The sequence below is a fragment of the Balaenoptera physalus genome, assembly GCF_965194825.1.
Source record: "Balaenoptera physalus genome assembly, chromosome: 18".
Taxonomy (NCBI): Eukaryota; Metazoa; Chordata; class Mammalia; order Artiodactyla; family Balaenopteridae; genus Balaenoptera; species Balaenoptera physalus.
The window spans coordinates 57,527,973-57,549,992 of record NC_138899.1 but is presented as its reverse complement, the minus strand read 5'-3'; the positions used below and the strand labels follow the sequence as shown (position 1 = coordinate 57,549,992).

The window sequence follows — 22,020 nt, the reverse complement described above, 5'->3', positions numbered from 1 at the left end:
ATCAGTACTTTCAACTTCTTTTGAGTAATTACGGGAATTTTGCTCCAGGTAATTTAAACATTTACAGCAAACGCTTAAGCCAGCCTTTGCAAACTCAGCTGGATAACTGCCCCAAACAAGACTTTGATAGCATACCAATTCAAGAGCGAATGTTATTAAATTGGCCTTAGTTTGTTTGACTGAAGTGGTTTTTTTTTTTTTTTTTTGGTCTTAAAAAATCATATGTATAAATAGATTTAAATTTCCACTGAGGACACTCCCAGCTGTAAAGATTCCCTGAAAAAAGGTCAAGCTCCTGGAGTCTGGCCTTATCAGACTGAAAATCCCACCTGTTCATTGTGATGTGAATTGTGTGATCCATGTGGGACCTGTCAGTCAGCACAGGAGAAGCAATTTGTCTAGCCAGATGCTTCCAGAAACCACTGGCACCAGCTCCTACCTGGGGTCTCAGGTGGCTGGCTCCGCCTGCAATCCCAATAGCAGCTGCAGGGACATCTGGCTGGTTGAACAAGGATTTAACACCCCGTTTGCCAGATATAATACAGGGTTCATACACTTGTTAACATGTGTAATGCATTCATTATAACATCTGAATGATACCCTTCCTTTAATTCTTCTCCAACCTAGTTACAAGAATAGTGTTTTCATCAGCTGAGTTAGCACGTAAATGCCACATATGGGTTGCTTCTGAAAATGAATAGCCAGTTTCCTACTCTTGCAGAGAAATCCTGCAGACTTCCACCTTGTAAATAGCTCAGAAATCCATCCTCCCCTCTCCAGCCAGAGGACCACTGCCTTCCTTCAAGCTTTCATCATTTCTCATTAGGATTACAATAATAACCTCCTACCTCCTCTCCTGATATGCTTTCCTCCAACTGGTCCATTGCTGCTAGAGAGAGCATCAGAAAGTCCGCATGGGAGCAAGCCCCTTCTCTCCTTTTTTTGAAAGGTTTTTTAAAATTCTTATTGAAATATAGTTGATTTACAATGTTGTGTTAGTTTCAGGCACACAGTAAAGTGATTCAATTATATAGATAGATAGATGATAGATATATTCTTTTTAAGATTCTTTTCCATTATAGGTTATTACAAGATATTGAATATAGTTCCCTGTGCTATATGGTAAGGCCTTGTTGGTTATCTATTTTATATATAGTAGTATGTATATTTTAATCCCAAACTCCTAATTTATCCCTCCCCCTACTTCCCCTTTGGTAACCATAAGTTTGTTTTCTATGTCTGTGAGTCTATTTCTGTTTCGTAAATAAGTTCATTTGTAGTATGACAATCTCTGGGTCCATCCATGTGCTGCAAATGGCATTATTTCATTCTTTTTTTATGGCTGAGTAATATTCCACTGTGTATATATACCACATCTCCTTTATCCATTCCTCTGTCAATGAAGTCCCTTCTCTTCTGAAAACCCTCCAGGGGCTGCCTGCAGACTTCAGGAACAAGTCTACATTCCTTACCTGGGCTTATAAGGCCCTGCATGACCAGGCTGGTTACCATTCTGGACTCTCCAGCTATTCCTCCCCTGCACCCCCAAACTCCATCACCCCTGAGGACACTCTGGATGCTCAAGCCACACAGAACTACTTAGAGTTATTTCTCTCTGCAGGTCTCCTGCCCTCCCATCTATGCAGACTTGGCGTACAACTGCTCCCCTGGAGAAATGTCTTACTGTCTTATCGATAGTTCATCTTTAATTGTAAAGATTCTTTTTCCATGGCATTCTTGGCTCACAAGGCACTGAAACAATAGCCACCAGGTGTTGTGGAGCAACTAAAAAGACAGGATTAGAATTGATGCCTTAGCTTCGCTTGCCTCCTCTCCGAAAGCTCACATGGAAATTCCAATCCACAGAACGTGGGGGAACACTTTGTATGCACCTGGATGGAGCTGGAGGCCCCCCAGCTTGTCATGAAGAGTCAATGGTGACAGTTCGAAAACACCTCAAAGCAAAGAACTTTAGGAGCAGGAGCCATTAAAGGTTCTGTCACCTAAATACATGTCATTCAGGCATAGTGGAGCCTGTGCGTCTCAGCCCAGATCCCCTGGAGCAGAGCCCTACAGGGTACCGGGTACCAGGATGCAGAGGGCAGAAGCACTGGGAAGGGGGAAGGGCAGCTCCCCCCCAATCCCCACAGGGGAGGGGGAGGGGCGGGGGAGATAGGAGGGGCCCAGGGTCCAGCAAGTGTCGGGGCAAGGGAGACAGTAGATAAGGCGTAAGCCCCCCTAATCCTGAAGGTAAGAACCATCTCGGACTTGAATTTGTAACCTTACCCTCTCATCCCTAAAATTCTTTATTTCTTACTATGAACTACTGATTTTAAAAATTCTCTCAAAGCCAAAGTCTTCTCAACAGGATTCTACCTCCCCCACCCTCATGCACCCCCCCGCTGTGAATCTCCTCATCTCTTTGTCTCCTCACTGAATCAGCCACCAACCCACGACCATCTCTGGAAATTCTCAAGAAAGAGCTTTACCAAGAAAAATGTGGACCGGCCTCCTCCTTCCACCCCAAGTACAGTCAGCGAAGGCTCACTTCTCCCAGAAGTCTGCTGATTGGAAAAGACATGTCTTTGCACACAGATAATGTACTCTACCCACCGAAGGGCTAAAGAATACGGTGCCCTTGTTTTCCTAAAGCAGAGTGATGCTTTCCCGGCAGGGCGATGGCTATGCTGGGAATAGAAAATTAGTTTTTATTGTTTAACCTTCATGGTTTAAATGAGGAAGTTTCGCTCTAGTTAAAGGTCCCTTCGGGTTTATATGAAGTAGCCCTATGACAGCAATATTAGTCTTCATAAAGAGCCCAATTTTAAAGTGTCTTGCACTAGGGTACTCGTTTAAAAAGTTTCATCTAAGGTCTCTGCAGGGTAACTGCAGTGGGGAATCTTGGGCTAACTGCACTATTTACCATGTCTCTGCTCTCTTTTGCCACTTGAAACGTAATTATGCCACCTCACATTGGCAGAGCTTCTGACATTCACAAAGCCCTATCTCCTCTGTAGAAGGCTTACTCTCACAGACTCTTCCCCAAAGTATTTCTGACTGCTACAAATGGAACTAAAGGGGGACAGAGGTACCAGGCCAGCCACTGTGGACCAGTGAGGCCAGGGAGGGAAGGGGCAGGATGGCCGTGAAGGTCCTCCAGACTCAAAGTCCCTATGGTGTTCATGCCCCAAAGAGGGAAGACGCTCTCTCTTGAAGAAGCAGGAAAAACATCACACATGGGAGCGACCTCCACCCCTTGATGAGAATCTTCCAGGCACTGGTAATGTGGCTAGCTTCCGACAATATTAAACAACCAGCCACCTGATGACACCACGAGCAGGGATGAGCACAGATCACTCACGTATTCGTTAAAAGTGTTCTTTAAACATCAGCTGAGCGCCTACTCATTGTACCTGTCATTGGCTAGAGAAACCAAACATCACATAGTCTCTGTCCTTGGAAAGCTCACATCTGGGTGAGTCAGACCCGCACCCGGCTCCTGGGGTCAATGCTATGATGGGGTGAATACAAGAAGCCCTAGGTGTGCACAAAAGGGGCCCCTAACCCCAAAGGTGGGCAGGCGGGCATCACTGGGGGACTCTTTGGGAAGTAATGCCTGAGCTAAATTTTGAAAGACAATTAGAAAACTGTACACAAAGAAGAGCCTGGAATGGCACATAAAGAACATGCACAAAGACCCATGATTTATCCATCCATTTTTCATCCATCCCACAAAGCTCACTGATGGCTGCTAGGGCCAGATGTTCTGCAGGATACTAAGATGCTGCGTGTCCTGGACGGATATCCTCTCTGCCTTCACTGTGTTTATGGCTGTAGCACGGGGGCGGGGGTGGGGTGGGGAAGGGCACAGCCAGGTTAGGGAACTTCTAGCACTTTCCTGAGGTGGGTCCACTGAGCACAAGCTGAGGTGGGGTGAGGAGATGGAGCCACAAGGTAATGAGCCTGGAGAGGCTGACGTTGGAAGGAGGGTTCCAGAACACAAAAGGCTTTGTGTTATGTGTTCAGCAGCTCAGACTTTATCCTGATGACTATAGGGAGTCCACCAAAGGATTTCCTTAAGTAGGAAAGTAAGATTTGAATTTGAGAAGTCACTCAGCTGTGGAGAGGATAGGCTGGAGGTAATGTGAGTAGGATGGGGTGCCCACTTGCAGTGGTCCAGATGCAAAATGGCAATGGTGATGGCGACACCTGTATTCAGGTGGCAACAGCAGTGACACAGAGTAAAGTATGTGAAGGTTTAGTAAGGAGGTAGAATTCCCAGGATGGGGGTGAGGTGAAAAGTCAATGAGTAAGTGTCTAAGACCATCTTCTGGCTTCTGATTTGGGGTGATGGAGATAATATCATAGTAATTCACCACCAAGGGGTAGATCAGATGAGAAGCAGGTACAGGCACCGAGAAGAAGAGATTCTGAGCTCACCTAAACTTTCTGATGAAGATAAGCCTTACAGTTGATAATTATCAAGATTGTTTTTACTGCTGCTACTGCTGCTATTCCCACCCAGTGTTCTCAAAGGGCAATGACTAAGGACTGGGGTAGCACCCTCGTGATGAGGAAGCTACGAGAGAATGGACCTCTCAGACCCTGAATCTCAAAAAGTTCAAGCAAACATTTATTGTCTGGTCATCTCAGATATAGACTGTTCTCTGCAACTTCCAAGACCCATCTTCTCCACACAACACAGGCTGAATCCTACTTCTTAAATATAGTCATTCATTCATCAATGGCTTCCCTGTCCTCCAGTGGCCCTCAACTCTTCTTAGGATGCTTAGAACACCTCTTTGGTCAGTATCCACCCTGAAGCCTTCTTGTAAAGACGGACCAGCCCCCAGCCCTTCTAAAAAAGGATTTCCCACGTCACAAAGTCTACACCTAAACTACCAAATCAGAATCTTTGTAACAGATCTGGGAACCTTTTTCTTTCTTTTGTAAACAAGGTCCCCAAGTGATTCTTAAGATCAAGCAGGTTTGGAAAACGCTGCTCTAGGGCACGCCATTCTCTCCAGTTCTACAGGCTGTACTTCTCCTAGGACGAGCCACTCCTGGTGGAGCAATCCAACCATCCTTTACCAAGTCCCCTCCAACTGAGGACCCTCAGTCTTACTGACTTCTGGAGTCTTAGCTCAAGATCCCCATGCCACATAACGAGATGCTCCTCTTTCAGGAACGTCCTTCTTCTTCTCTCTTTCTTTAAAAATGTCAAGCCAGAATATCTTTCCTTCCACCCTGGAGTACTTCTAGCACGAAGATAAGCCCACCTCTGATGACATCACTCCCTGGTTATTTCCCTCGTGCAGACCCTCCTACCTTTTGCCCTGGGTCTCCCCTGAGATTGAGCACATCACAGCCAATGGCCCGTTGTTGGGCAAAAGGCAGTAGATGGCCTTGGTTTTGTAGGAAAATTCTGTGGGTCATACTTTGGCTTTCCCATAAAGGCAGCTTTTATAAATGCTAGATATGATTGGGGTTGATTGAATTGCAGTTCCCAAAACTGTTATGGCAGAGATGAAATCCCATTGGAAAACCACTACATGACTAACATCTTGATTTGGGAACGTCAGTGCCCCCAAACCCCAAGTTGCCTTGTGGGTTTACAAGAAACTTTCTTGGGACACATACTCTTGTATACAAAGGAAAAGAGATAATGAATGGGGTTTAATTTTTCCCCTTGTTTCTGTTGTGTGTGTATTAACTAAAAAGCAAATGAGAAATAATGGCTATGTAACAACTCCAGTGTTTACAAGTTCATAAACAGTTAAGATCTACTCAACTTTTAATTGATTTCTTATGTACTTTAGTTTTAAAAATGGGAATAGGTTTCCTGTAATAATTGACATTGGAATTCTAAGGAATCAGCTTTACAGATGAAAAAAACAACCACTCAATTTGATGAACTTTCTGGTTTTAAATTAATGTTCTTGAATCCACAAAACCTACTAAAAACTGGACAAGTGAGAATCAAGGTTTATTCACAGATCACAGATGCATATGACTCAATGAATCTTTGAAAGTTCCTCAGAAAGATGCATGCTATTAAATCTACCTTCAAATTTCTCTCTCTTCTGGAATCTAAATAATCTTAAAGTACTTTAACTTTTAGAAATAAAATCTTGACTGTTCCAATTTTTCAAAGACTTGTATATATATACAGAGTTACCTCTTGTTCATACAGTGAACCCACTTTCTTGCCTAAATAGGGTTTAGTGAGTACTGGAGACCACTCATTGTCCCCCTAGAATCCATCCTCACCTCTCTCCAGTTAGTTATAGGCAACCCCTTTCCTCAAGCTTTGGTGCAAACGGTTGCCCCGCTAGAGACTACAATGTGTAGCCTACTTTGCATCCATGTGTCATTTTATGAGTAAGTTCCAGCCAATAAGATGCTACTAGAAATGACTGACGTCTCAACTTCCAGGTACCACCTTGACTTTTTCTTTCTCCCTTTCCTCTGTCTGGAGATGACAATATATGGAGAAACCAATGTGGATCCAGAGATGGAAGGTACCTGTTGAGGATGGAGGTGCTTTCCTGCCAGCCCTGAACCGCCACCTCTGGATTATTGCACACAAGAGAAAAAACTTCTATCTTATCTTGTCCAATGAGTGATGAGTCTCTTTGTTAGGGCAGCATAGACTATATGAAATAACAGTGAATATATGACTGAGGATCAAAGGACTGTGAATCTTTGGGTACATCATTCTTAGTACCAGGAGATAGTTTCATTTATATTGTGAATCCTGCAGGAGATAAGGCCAACTATGCACTGATTCCCAGGGAATAAAATAAGAATTCCAGGTAAGAATTAATTGTTCAGTGATTATGGCGCTGGTCTTACTCCCCATTTTCCAGTAAATCTTTGGAGGCTCAGAGACTTACTGACTCCAGGAAATGGTTAGTCAAGAATATGCTAACAACATAGCTTACTGGTAGTCATCACCATTGGCTTTTCATATTCTGGGATGAAATAGAGAGTTTTACAGAAACATAAAAGAAGCCAGAGCTGTGTTTTTAGTTCACATTGTAAACCTGCCTCTATATAGTTTATAAGCTATGAAGAGGCAAATAGACCTGGGGAAAACATGATTAAATCAAGAAGTCCAGATGAACATAACTTTCAACAAAAATTAACCTGTAGTATGATTATATGGAGGCATTATTGCTTCAGGCTATAATATTAATAATCATCAATTATAACACTGGTAAGACATCCAATAGTTGAGAACCAGGCTTATAACATTCTGAATGGCTTTGTGAGTTGGTCAATGACTCATGTTTATTTAAAAATATTAGTTTACAGAGTTCAAGAAGTCATCATTCATTTACTTGTTCTTTTCCTTCAATCTTGAGTCTAAATTAGATGTGATATATTCAAATGTGAGCAAAGTGGCTGCAGTTCTCATCCTGATGGAACTGCAAATTCATTCCAAGATCTCTAAGCATTTCTGACTGTGCAGCTTCTTCAGGGAAAAATTTTTAATGCTCCCAAACGTGCATATTTATTTATTTAAGTATTAAATTAAAACGTTCCTGTATATTAGCTACCTTCTAAAATATTCACAAAAATATTTTGAAGCCAATATTAAAATATACATATACATGTAAATCACCTTGCTTCCTTCCAGCGGCCTAGGGAGGTCACCTTGAATGCACTGAACACCCCACGCTGGAGAGCAAGGTGATTGGTGTGACTTGTATATTGATCTCTCTCCTCCATATCACCCTTTCAGATACATTTCAAAGTAAGTTTCAGGAAGTCTTTCACCAACAGGTACCCAATGTGAAATCAACAAGCAGGCATACTAACATCAAGTAGAGTCACATCCCAGGGCTCAGGATGTATAAATATGTATAAACAGATGGCTTTCCACTGAGACTGGTCGGGAGGTCTGAAGGCCAAGTGCTCCTGTTCAGGCCTGAGCCCCCCGCACTGCTCCTCAGGCTGGCAGAGGCCAGAGAGGCGGCCAAAGCTGGAGCAAGAATTGCTTTATAAATCGGACACCGTATTTGTACTAGTGTTCTCTTTATTGTCATAGACTGTTATGAGAGACTTTGTAAATTGTGGTTGGTAGGGTTGGATCACTAAGAGGCTTTCAGAGTTCTGTGCTAAAGGGAAAAAAAGCCAAGAAAACCCAGCCACAAACAAAAAAGGCGGAAAAAACAGCATTACTTGTCTGACCAAAGACGGGCTGGGTAAACACCACTTTTTGCACACATAGAATGTGATATTGTGCTTATGTCTAGCATTTGTTACCATTGGATGGGGAGATCTCTCAGTAATGATTGCAGCCACAAAAGTAATTGTGTTTTATGGGTTCACCCAATATCTATATTAGAACTGAAGCTAAGATACAAACCTGCTTATGAATGCCTGATACATCCATCCTATTTTTAGTATCAGCAAGAGAAATGAGAAATCTGATTATTTTGGCAAGATGTGTAGACTGTCACCTTAACCAATAATCCTCATCAAAGGATAACACATTTGGCATTATTTGGCCAAGGTAAGAGAAGGGTAAATCCTTGGTTAAAGGACAAGTTATAGCAAAGTGCCTAGCACAGTGTGTGCACTGAATAAAATTGCTTGAGTCTAATGATAAGATGAATAACGTGTGTCTCCTTCCTAAGGAGTCCCTTGTCTGGGGGAAGAAATGGCGTCTTCTACCTCCAAACACACAATGGTATATTATGACAACTTCTTATTCCTTAAAAAGAATTATTTGTGTGTAATATTGTTACCCATGAGTAACAATCCCATAGCACAACAAAAACAAATATTAAATTAATGAAATAAAGTTCTACTCATCCTGTGAGTCACACTAGTCTGTTAGTATAATTAAAGCTGTGTGTCTTGGGAACTCCCTGGCGGTCCAGTGGTTAAGACTTCACCTCCCAGTGCAGATGGTGCGGGCTCATTCCCTGGTCGGGGAGCTAAGATCCCACATGCCTCACAGCCAAAAAACCAAAACAGAAAACAGAACAACACTGTAACAAACTCAATAAAGACTTGAAAAATGGTCCACATCAAAAAATCTTAAAAAAAACACAAAACCTGTGTGTCTTTAATAAGAGCAGTTGACTATTCTTGTCTGCCCACAAATCTTTCTCCTTCTGGCTTCCCAGGCACTGAATCTCTCATAATTAGTGTTACTCATGTGGAATGAGGCACCCTGTCTCCAACAGGCTCCTAAAATAGTGAAAATTCTGTCATTATTGTTCATCAACATCTTTAAGTACAAACTGGCTTATCGTACTCTCTAGACAGTCAGTCAGAAAGCTCAAAGGAAATGGGATAATGAACAAGTAAGTTCTGATGGGGGAGTTAGCGGCGGAAAGTTCACCGAGGGAGCAGAAGTGAGGACTGCCAGGGAGCAGCTATTGGCCACATCTCTCCATCTGGCATTTGTTTTCACTTAGGACGTGAGATAAGGCTATCACTTGAAAAAAAATAGCACACAAACTGTCCTAGTCCCATTTTTGAATAACCCAAATTACACCCACTTATTCAAAATAATTTTCTATTATATTAAGTTATACACACACATACATTCACACACATACAATGAGGTCTACTCCAAGGTGTCTGTTCTCGTTCATGGACTATGGCTTTGCCTAGTTCCATCTTTACATTATCCAATCCTATTTTAAATGCCTCTAGAGAGTTTTCTAGCTTTGTACATTCCTTGTTAAGCTAATTTTTCAGGCTTTTTAAAAATTATGAATGAAATCTTTCATTCATGTTTTCTAATTATTGTTTGAAATGGGGGCAGCTAGTGATTATTACCTATTAACTATTTTTTAAAATAAATAAATCAATTTATTTATTTATTTTTGGCTGCATTGGGTCTTTGTTGCTGTGCGTGGGCTTTCTCTAGTTGCGGCAAGCAGGGGCTACTCTTCGTTGCTGTGCATGGGCGTCTCATTGCAGTGGCTTCTCTTGTTGCAGAGCACGGGCTCTAGGCGTGCGGGCTCAGTAGTTGTGGCACACAGGCTTAGTTGCTCCACGGCATGAGGGATCTTCCCGGACCAGAACTCGAACCTGTGTCCCCTACATTGGCAGGCGGATTCTTAACCACTGTGCCACTAGGGAAGTCCCTACCTATTAACTTTTACAAACTGATTTATTTTGCTTGTAGCTTTTCAGTTCTTTTGAATTTTCCCAAGTATACAATCATATCACATGCAGATTCTACCTTCTATATATTTTATTTCATTCTCATATGTAATTACATTTGCTGGCACATTCTGAACAATGTTAAATAACATGGGGACAGTGGGCATCTTTGGTGTATTCCTGATATTAAGAGAAATGCTCCTATTTTTCATCATTAGCTAACTTTTAGTTTGAGCTATTTAGGATAACATCAAGAATCCATCTCGTTCTGTTTTCTACTGGATTTTAAACATCAGAAATAAGTGCAAAATTTTGTCAATCACTTCTCAGTGTCTATGAGATGATAACATTTTTCTCCTTTGACCTGTTAAGATGAACCATCCTTGCATTCTCATAGGTAAATGTTAATGGTATCTGTTCTTCTTAATATTACTTATTTTCCAAATTATCTTGGCTGATCTTGCATACTTATTCTTCCAGAGGAAACCCAAAGTATAATTTTTAAGAACCAGAACACCATTGAAATTAAAAGTTTATCTCTTTTTCATTGTAAGGATATACAGTATGGCTTGATTTAAACAGAAAATTAGGAGACAATCATTTACCTAACCAGAATTACCTTAATTAGAGGTTCAGCTTTGAACTAACAGATTACCTCTGGTACATGTCAATGTTTATAGATAGACCACTCAGTATTTAGGAGGTGGGATAAAAAGCTGACTACTGAAAATGAAACATAAAAAATGAATTAGAATTTGTCTTTCTCTGTCTGACTTAACTTCACTAAGTATAATATTCTTTAGGTCCATCCACGTTGCTGCAAATGGCAATATTTCATTCTTTTTTTTAATATATCACTTACATGTGAAATCTAAAAAACAATACAGAAGAATGTATATACAAAAACAGAAACTGACTCACAGACAGAAAACAAACTTGTGGTTACCAGAGGGGGAGAGGGAGGGAAGGAGGGACAAATCAGGAGTAAGGGATTAACAGATACAAACTACTATACATAAAATAGAATAAGCAACAAGGATTTACTGTATAGCCCAGGGAATTATATCCAACATTTTGTAATAACCTATAATGGAATATAATCTGAAAAAAAAATAACTGAATCACTTTGCTGTATACCTGAAACTAGCACAATATTGTAAATCAACTATACTTCAATTAAAAAAGAATAGCAAATTGAGTATTAGATTTCACAATATATAGCTCAGTAGATCCTCTTTTTCCCAATGTAGATCAGGATTTTTGACGATAATTTTAAATTGAGGGTCTTGCAAATGTTATGTCTTTCTCTCCTCCACTAATACACTATCCTTCAACATGTAGCTTAAAATGCCTTAAGAATAGGCTGTTTAATTACTTACTGTATTAATTAAATTAATTAATTATACATCTTAAATAGACCTAGAAGTTTCCTAAGGATAGTATATAATCAACATGTTTATTGCTGCTGGTGATAAAAATGTCACAGTGGTTTTCTGCAACTTGCTTCAGTGTCCTATTGTTTTGTCCTCTTGCATGTTTAGAAAAATGATCAAACCTGCTCTATCTAAACTTTTAAAATATGTCTTTGATTAAATCATCAACAATGACAATGAATTAGTAATAATGGTGATAAAAGTAATATATAAACATTTAATGAGTGCATACTATATTTCCAGTACTGTGCTTAGGTCCTTTACATCTTTTATTTCAAATCAGCCACAGTCCTGCTACGGAGGGATTGTGAGCTCCACTTTTTAAAGATGAGGAAGCCAAAGTGAAGAAATATTAAGTATTTTCCAAGATCACATTTATTTAATCATAAGTCTATCTGACTTCACATGCCACGATTTTTCCCACAAAATATATATGAATTAAGATGATGTGAGCAGAGGTAGATACAGTATAGTAGCCATTCAATTTCCAATTTCTTTCCATAGTAAAAAATCAGAAGTTACTCATTTTTCTCTTATTTTTAGTAGTTTAATTTTTTGCAAAAGCAGAAAAAGAAAATGTTATAGAACTTTAAAAAATGAATTAGACTAGTGGAATTGCTGTTGCTATAGCTCAAAAATTACAATGTAAGATAAAAAGATCAAATTTAAACCCACATTTTAAAATATGCATCTACTGTGTAAAGCTAAGCACCTACACACTATAATGAAAATGTAATATTTCTAAGCAATAGCTCTTATAGATATTAGAACGATATGTACTTCCTTGATTCTATGATGTATTTTTTTTATATTTCAGAATCTCTGAAATTGATGCAACTAGAATCTATAATGATCATGTTTAATTCTTTAGTTAAAATTTTTTTCTTTCTTTGTGATGCATGAAATAAAGTAAGCTTAAAATTCATGGTATCTTAGATTTGTTGAAATATAGCAAATATCAGTTTTAAGGGTTATACAAAACAGCTTTATCACCCTACTTCTATGTCCAATATATATCCTCTTTTTAAAAAATGCTATTACTATTTGTGAATCTTTAAAAAAGAAACTAATTAAATTTTAGTTTAGATGTAAGGCATTTGAGAACTTTAGTATTTACTCTAAGATGATCAGAGATAGCCCAGGGAGTTGCAAACTAGAGGTTGGGATGTATGAGCGGATGCAAGAATCCATGCAGATGTGCACGCAAGTATGCAATGTATACAGATGTGCATGCACTGGAGTCACGGGATTCTACCCGGTTCTTGGGTAGAAGTAAAATAATTGCAAGGCTGCAGAATTCTCAAGTGACTTTATCCAGGAAAGTAAAACAGGCAGTTATTACAGGGTTTCTCAATTGAGGCTGTCGGTGTAGAGAAGTCATTCGTCTTCTCTGTCCTCATCTCCTCCCTTCTCACCCAGCTCTCCCGAAGAATGAAAAATGAACAGAGAATTTCCATCTCACCCACCACAACAATTCTTGCTCTACTCGCTTACCCCCTCACTTCGGATGACAACAGTGGACCAGCTATTGTTATTCTCAACAGAGACCTGGATCCACAGATGTGGAATAGAGGTTCCTACCATTCTAAGACCAAATATAAAGGAAGTAGCCAGCAGAGAATCCTGTGAGCTGAGGGAATGTCTTCTAAGGCAGGGAATTCAAACTAGCAAACTGACCCACTGACTACCGCAAACCATCTTTGTCCTCCTTCCAAGTGTGAATGTAAATCCCTCCTCCAAAATAAAAGAAAGAAAGATAGAAAGAAAGAAAGAAAGAGAGAGAGAGAGAGAGGGAGGGAGGGAAAGAGGGAGGGAGGAAGAAAAGAAAGAAAGAAGGAAAGAAAGAAAGGAAGAAAAGGAAGGAAGGAAGGAAGAAAGAGAGAGAAAGGAAGGAAAGAAAGGAAAGAAAAGAATATTTGCATGAATGTTGCTGGTCACCAAAACTAACCACTACCAACTTCAAAAGAATTCTGCTAATCCCACAAAAAAAAATTCTCTTTGGCTCTTTTACAAATTATTAAAATAAAAAAGAACAAAGTCAACAGCACTTAGCCAGTTTTAATTTTCAATATTAGGAGAGTCAGTGAGGGCCCTTGACTTATCTCAATGTGTACTCACCTTTTGCACAGCTGCTTGAAAGGCCTGTTTAATTCTCTTACACGAATCAGGTATTAATTTTGAGTCTTGACTCTCCAGAGTTGTGTCTTGCAAATCCGTGTTTTCATGGAGTTTGAAAATTCTATTAATGCAGTGAGTGTCATCTTCTGATATTCTATTAGGATCCATCTGAGGAGGGAAAAATGTGAGGACGTCAGAGTGGTTATCACTGATCATTCTGTTATTTAATAAAGTGTGACTTAAGGACAAAAGAATTCATTCTTGCAAGAGTCATTATGTCCCCAACAACTAATAGTTAATACAATTACCATCGAGTTGGTGAAAAAATTGACTTCTAATTCATTTTTATGAGTAGCTGACTACCATCCACAACACACCTGTACACATGTGATTCATGGGGAAATTATCAAAATCGTCTGACATTGTAAAAGTGCTCACTGAGGGGAGGGGAATCAAAGAAATTACATGTGTTCAGTACAGGGAGAGAAAGCCTTTTATCCTTAAGTCCCCCCCATGCAGCACGCTACGTGGGATTATGAAGCCCACTTGGATATTCAAAGCATGAAACCTATATAAATCAGGTGAAATTAACATCATGTTCAGCTGCCATGTTTGCCTGGCCTTTTCCCTTAATCAATGTGTGTTTTAATCAGCTGAAGAAGGGAGGGAGAAATCCATTTCCTAGCTCCAAAGAAAAGCCAGAAGTATAATTTCCCTTTTCGTTGAGCCTCTCATCAGTTTTCTTAACCTGGAGTGGTACGTCTGTCAGAGGGTGCCCGAGAATGTGTGTGGTGCTATTTGGTGTCGGCTGGGATGATGGGGGCTCATGGTGTGAGCAAGCTCTATGGATACATGCTGAGGGGATGCTAAAATTCTTGTAGTGTATGGGATCGTCCCACCCAAAATATCCCCATCAAGTTATTAGCTGGTCCCCTGGTTAAAACAGGTGCCAGCATTAGCACTTCTTTAAGTATTACTCTTTTCTTAAAATTGTCTGCCAGCTCCTCCAAGCCTTTGTAGTGGTTTCAACTGCCAAGTAAATAGTAGAGGTAATTAGCTACCTAATTGTTTTAATTGGTTTAATTTTTAAGTGGTTTAATTTATTGTCCTCTTCTTTCAAAAAATTCAAGGTACTTCATGTGCATTTGCTTATGACTAGGTACAGGCTAGATGAGAAAAAGGGAAAATTATGGAAGTTTCCAATAACCAAAGCCCAGTCAATTAATATCAAGTCTCTCGTTCCCTGGTTTAATCATCTTTTTGAAAGTCATCAGAAGATGTGCAGGTTTATTAACCAGCTGTCAGAAGTAAACTAAGAAAGTACCCTATCCATACCCGTGATTCTCAAAATGAAATAACAGCCTTTCAACAAATGTGCACCCACTAATGCAAATTTTATCATTCCACTTTTGCACGGTGTGACTCAGGAAGCAAAACTATTTGCAATCCAAGTTTACTTTTTCTTTCTTTAAAATAATTAGTATGAATCAGAATATCTGAGATTTTATATAAGGCAAGTGTTCAATTCCATACTTTTTTTAAAAAGCTCACTTATACCAATAAGTTTCGCAAAAAACCAGAGAAGCCTGGACAACTGATATGAAGAGTCGTTGGATTCAGACCTCAAGAAAGAAGAATCCTGCAAGGGCCTCAGCTATCTCACCACCAGAAAGCCGCTGAGCTAAAGGAACAGTGTGGTATTAGTGGGGAAATGCCTGGGTACCCTAACATTGGTTAAGCCCCAGTCCCGCTGACAAGCTTAAGTGCCATCAACAGAAGCAGCAGTACCGGCGACTCTTGCTATGGAAACTATAGTCCAATCACTTGCAGCGTTACAGGCTCACCCAGAATTTGTTAGGAATGCAGATGCTCAGGCGCCACCCCAGGCAGTGCCTGTGAATCTGCATTCTAACTAGATCCCAGGTGATTCTGATGCACGTTAAAGTTTGAGAAGTAATGCTTTCAAATACCGAAGATACAAATATCAATTGTCTGCTATTAAAATGTCTCCAAATTTCTTTGGACACCAATTTTAAAATTTTTTCACAAGTAATACCAATTAGTATTAATACAAAATTACTGAAACGGTCAATAATGGCTAAGGGTTTAATGCAAAGAAATATAATGCCAAGATTTTTGTCTCTTCTCTATTAAAAAAATGTCCATGCCCAGGTCCCACCCTTGGCCAACTTAATCAATATTCCTAAGGGGAGGGGTCAACTGAGTCTCTCTCCCCAAGTGTTTCTAATGTGCAGGTGAGAACCACTGTTTCAGAAAGTCACATTAGAGCTAAAACATATATAAAATGTCACCAATTGTTTTCCCAAATGGAAGTATGGCATAATTAATTTTGATATACTCAATTAATTTTGATATACTATTTTGTTTATTTAAGGGTCATATGTTAGAATGTTATTTTTATTATTTTTAAAAAATTATTTTATTGAAGTATAGTTGATTTACAATGTTGTATTAGTTTCTGGTGTACAGAAAAGTGATTCAGTTATACATATATACAACAGTTTGCATCTGCTAATCTCAAACTCCCACTCCATCCCTCCCCAACCCAGCCCGCCCTCTTGGCAACCACAAGTCTGTTCTCTACGTCTGAGTTTATTTCTGTTTCGTAAACAAGTTCATCTGTGTCATATTTTAGATTCCACATATAAGTGATATCATATGGTATTTGTCTTTCTCTGACTTACTTCACTTAGTATGATAATCTCTAGGTCCATCCATGTTGCTGCAAATGGCATTATTTCATTCTTTTTTATGGCTGAGTAGTATTCCACTGTGTATATGTACCACATCTTCTTTATCTATTCATCTGTCAATGGACATTTAGGTTGTTTCCATGTCTTGGCTAATGTGAATAGTGCTGCTATGAACATAGGGTTGCATGCGTCTTAGAAATTTATTTTTAACCTACAGACAAATGTCTTTCTTATTCCAGTGCCCTTGTAGCTCTCCTTTCCTGAAGGTGGAGACCAGGAGAAAGGGTGGCGTAGAGGTGCAGGGGTGCAGGGCCGCAGGGCCAGCAACACACACAGGCAAATGATGGCCTCTGCTCCTGTGGTCTCAGCACTGCAGGAGCTGCAGGGCAGGGCGTCGGACTGATGCTGGACCCTCCACATTACTCACCGAGCGGCTGGACAAATGTAACCTCTCCCCTAACAACCCATCCCCTGACACAGCAGTCTGGATAGAAAATTTATATGATGGAAAAATTACGCTTTTTAGTCTATTTTAGCTACTAACCAGATCATTTACACATCACAAATTAGAAAAAGGTATATTTCTAGTGCTGCAAATCATTTGAAAAGCTTTTTCAGTAAATTCAACATGCAAAGCAGTAGGCTGGATGCTGTAAAGGAGGCAGTGAGCAAAACAGGCAGTCCTGACCTTCAAGGAACTTACACTCGACAGAGGAACGAAGAAACTCATCCAAAAATCAGAGTAAAAAAAAAAAAAAAATCACAGTAAACAGTAAATGAATTCATTGTATCTAGAAATGACTGAAAATATTAAGTGAATCTTGAATATCTGATTTAAACTGGACTTCAAAAATACAGTGATCAGATGATGTAGTTCATGTGAAAGGAACTCAATCATTAAAAAAAAAAAAAAACTTCCTTGAAATTTAATCATTTGTAGGGTTAAATGAGGCAGGATGCTAGACATTTGTGCTACTTTGTTTTCTGTTTTTTCAAGCAGGCAGCCTACACACCTCCACATCAGATTTTCGGTAATGACTGCTCTCCTGTTTGGGTAACAAACAGCCCAGGGAGGTTGGTGTGCATATTGGGGGTTTGGCGGAAGGCGTTAAAAGGGGACAGAGATTGAGTTTCCTGAAAAGCTTATCTTGTAGCTAAGCTCTAAACTTTGAATATGGTTATATGGATGCTTTAAAAAAAAAAGGGCACATAAATTTTAAAAGCAATTTTTTGTAAGGGTTTTTTTTTCTTTGTAAACCAAAGTATGAATACTATGTGGTAAATATATAGCACAAGCCACATGCTATTTTTTCTTTGGCAAGGTTGGTAGGGGAAAAGCCAATCTACACTGGATCTAGTACTTTTTAAATTTTTTTTCTTAATCTAGGCATAAGCAATCTACAAACATTCAGGAGGCTGATTCACGTTTAGCTATTCAAACATGAGTGGAGCAGGGGAAAAGTTTTTGTCACTATAATTTTTACATTATTTGGGGGCAGTTTTCTAAATGCATTTAAAACTAAATTGAATTGTTTTTTCTTGAGGATTTGCATGGCTCCCCCCTCCCATCTTTAAACAAAAACAACAAAACTGGCTCCTTTTCTTTTCTTTTCTTTTATTTTAACTGTTAACTGCAAACATATTACCTGATATTAGATGATTTCATTCTAGTTCAAACACATTCAGAAGCCCCAAGTAGTTGACCCACAAATTTAGTGGAAATCAAAAAACTCTCTCTTATTTGGTACCAAGTTCTAATCCAAGGAAGCTGATAGAAGTGAAAATGTTAAATCAGTGTCAGGTCAAACTGAATCTACTCTCTCAGCTAGAACTTCGAAAGAAGGCTTCCAGCATATGTGAAAGTGGAAAGAGTTGTAGACTTGTAGAAGCTCCACGTACCCATCACCGAGCTTCAGCGATTACCAGTGCGTGGCCAATCTTGTTTCATCATAAGCAACCACTTCCCTGTTCCCCAGGCTCCCCACCTATTATTTTGAAACATCTTATTTCATTTGTAACTACTTCCGAATGTATCTCTAAATGATTAGGACCCCTTTCAGCATTAACTGTAGATACCGTACTCAGCAAAACATAACCACATCTAGTGGAGTATCCTCCTATGAAAACATTGCTCCGAATATTACTTCTTAACTGAAGGAGATGACCTTTTAAAAATGTAATACACAGTTGGATTCAGAGTAATGGCTAATATATTTTGCATAAGTCTTGGAGAAGCCCAATCTTCATGGCATTTAGGAAAACTGTACCCAGAAAGTCGATGACATTAAATTCTCCATCTGAAAATTTTCTATCCATGTTACATCAAGATTGCTAAACGATCATCAGAAGGCTAGACCCCTCAGCCCACCAGGCCATGAATATTGAGAATCCCTACAAAGAAGCTGAGCACTTTCTTCAACAGCCCAACAGGTCATTCTTTCCTAAATGGTCACGCCGATTTCCATGGTTCCTGCCAATCTAAGCTGTTCCTGGTCCCTGGGACTCATTCATTTCCTACTGCTCTTTCAGTGCTGAATACTCACTTCACTACTACTGCTATGAAAATGCCATAACCCCCAGTTGTTAGAAAAGATAAAAGAGAACTACTGAATCTTCTGTCCCTTTTCTGAATGCTTCTCTCTTACTTGACTAAGAATTTAAAGTCTTTTGTTATAGGCCCCTTCATTACCTGGCATCATGCAATGCACATAGTATGTGGACATTGTATGTTGAATAAATGATTCTTAATTCATATTCCATACCATTTAATAGTGTCATGTGCATTGCAGGCACTCAATATACAGACGGGGCGGGGCAGGGGGAGGAAGGGGACAGGACCACATGCTGGATGAGAAAATGGATAAATCATTCATTCTTGGCTGCAGCATACTCCAATGAAAGAAAAATGTTTCATCACTTTCATATAGATTTGTGTAATCTATGTTGCAAGTAAGCCACTTGAAAGTTGTATTTTTAGAAAAACTTCCTCTCAATAGGAAAAGATTATTTTTATCAATATACAAATACAAATTTTCTAAAGCACTGCGCATAGTATGTCTACCTTTTAGTAGATAAAGTAGTTCTATAAAATGCAAATTAGTGGATACTGAATATTTAACAAAAAGCCTATGATTACAAGTAATGGAGTTCAAGACTCTGGCACATGTCAAAAACCCATACAGCCCAGGCAATGCCTTGTTCTGATGCATTCAATTTGGTTTAGTAATCACCTTTGAATCTGAAAACCAATGAAGTCCAAACCCAAGTCTTTTTTCCCATAAAAAAAAAAAAAATGCACAGTCAGCCCCCCACTTCCTTTGAAAAAGAGTTCACAGCACCAGACAAGAATACTTGAATGAATCCAACCAACTGCACTGCAATTTCCAAGAAAACACAAGAGCATAAACCACCAGAAAGCATAATGTTACAAATTCACCCCTTCCTTTCTACTATCTCTCTGCCGTTCCTAGCCGGCTTCCTCACCTTTGAAAAGCTTGATTACTTGCTAGATTGTTGCTAGGCTGTGCCGGGGGAGAGAACTTCACCACCTCCACACACACTTTGCTTCCTTCCTCCGCCCACTTTAGTGGGAAGGCACGAGGGCCCTTCTTTCTAATTCCACTCCGCGAGAGCGGAGCCCGGGTCCTAACACCAGGCTTCTCTGGCCGCGCTATGTCTTTCGGTCCATCTGGCGACTTGGGCATCGCCCCCCGGGGCTCCAGCAGCTGCCGGCAGCGCACGCACTGCGCGGTGCAAAGCAACCAACCCCAGGACCCCAAATCCTCCCGGGGATGGGTGGGAAGGGAAAGGGTCGATTCGCAACGGTAGGCGCTCAATTTTTTTTCCTGCGTGGACCTAAGTTCATTCTTTGCTTCAAGTGGGAAGTGGAAGCAGAGAAAAGTGTGCAGTCGTTTCCCAAAGAGGTGAGCGGCCAATGCGGTCTCGCCGGGGGAAATTCAAACGCACCAGGCCGGGCGAGCTCAGCTTCGGCGCGCAGCGGGGCCGGGTGCGTGCGCGAGGACCAGAGGCCAGCGCGCCGGGCCCCGCGCCTGGCTGTCCCCCAGCCGGACGCTCCCTTTTTAGGGTCACTTTCCCCTCCCCAGATATGCAAGCTCTGGGGAGTCAAGCCGGGGCACTAGACTCCATCGCCTGCAAAGTGCTGGAGGATGAAGGCGGGTGCGCCCCGCCCGCGCGCCCCTGTAAGGCGAGCACTCACCTGCGCTCGGAAGTAAAGGAACAGGGCGACGCTGCACGCGACCTGGCCCAGCCCCAGCCCCAGCAGGGCCACGAACGTGGAGCGGGAGGCGGCGGCGGAATGGTGCGGGGCGGGCTGCGCGGGCGGCGGCGGCGGCGGGGCGTGCAGGGCGCCCTCGTGCGGGGCGCCGGAGCCGCCGCTGCCCATCTCCTCGGAGCCGCGCAGGTACTTGGTGTAGTCTCGGCTGGCGCGGCGCATGGCGCTCGGCCCGCCTCGCTCGGGCGCTCGCCTCCCTCCGAGGCTGTTCGGCCGGCGGCCAAGTCCAAAGGCGGCGCAGAGCCGGCGCGCGGCCAGGAGGGCCTCGACGTAGGGGCGCTCAGAAGCGGGCGCTGCTCCTGGGGCGCGCGGGCGAGCAAGGAGAGTGTCGGCCGCCCCAACTCTTATAAACCGCTTCGGGAGGGCTGGCCCCGGGAGCCAATCAGCCCCGGCCGAGCCTGCCTCTTCCACTCCCACCCCTGGCTCCCCTTCCTTCCTTTCGCCCTCCCTCCCTTACTCTCTCCCTGAAAGGCCTCCTCCCTCCCCATCGGGGCCCTCGGAGGAAGAGGCTGTGGGTTGTTCTAGCGGTTCCAGAGGCCACTTGCCCATCCTCAGCGGCCTTTCTGGAGGTCCAAGAGATGGGCTGGGGGAGATGCAGATGAATGCCTTGGTCAAGGATAAAGGTGACATCGCAGACATTCCTGGGGCAGTTGGCATCCCCGAGCCTCAGTTTCCCCTATAGGATTTAGAAAGTTGGACTTGGTGATGTCTGAAGGCCCTTCCTATTTGCCTCTCCTCCTCCCACCACCCCCCTCACATTTTTTTTTTTAGCAAGGAACACCCTCAGAGATCCTGAGGGTGCAGCCTCTAGCATGTTTCCAAATATAGGTTCCGAAATATGTATTTTGGCAGGCTTAGGAAACCAGAACCCTCTTCCCAAACCCCTGTTTCTGCACCCTCAAAGTGGCTTTAAATGAGACAGATTTTGAATGTGGCAGCAGAGAGCCGATAGGCACCAACTGTGACTTAAAAAAAGAAATTTGGTACAGAGAGAGGGGTAGGACCCAGTAACTTTACATATAGGACCATATATACGAAGAGAGTTCAGTCACATGCCATTCCTACTGCTTGGCAGTTACTTTCCTTCAGTGTCCTAAAAATAAGAGAGATATACACCCAGAGGCGGGCCACCCAGGAGCGCTCCTCCAGCTGTCAATCAGGACAGAAAGATGTTACACAAAGCTGAGGTGGAATTAAATGTTGGTTTCCTTGCTAAGGAAAGCTTTTTTAAAAGTCTGTCTTCAGAATTGTGCCCCATGGTGAGAAAATGAGAATACGAACATTGCTCACAGATTCTGATACATCTTCAGCAGGAAAGAACGGAGGTACTAGC

The 22,020-nt window shown here is 41.5% G+C and overlaps 1 protein-coding gene across 1 annotated transcript in view; it reads right to left on the bottom strand.

Moving 5' to 3' along the window:
• TNFSF11 (TNF superfamily member 11) overlaps positions 1-21,032 on the bottom strand; it is a 39,465-nt gene extending 18,433 nt beyond the window's left edge. The window contains exons 1-2 of the mRNA XM_082435448.1: positions 20,613-21,032; positions 13,683-13,850 (exon numbers count right to left, since the gene is read on the bottom strand). Coding sequence (XP_082291574.1) covers positions 13,683-13,850; positions 20,613-20,849 — 405 coding nt within the window. The 5' untranslated portion in view covers positions 20,850-21,032. The remainder of the gene's footprint in view (positions 1-13,682; positions 13,851-20,612) is intronic.
• Positions 21,033-22,020: the final 988 nt, after the last annotated feature.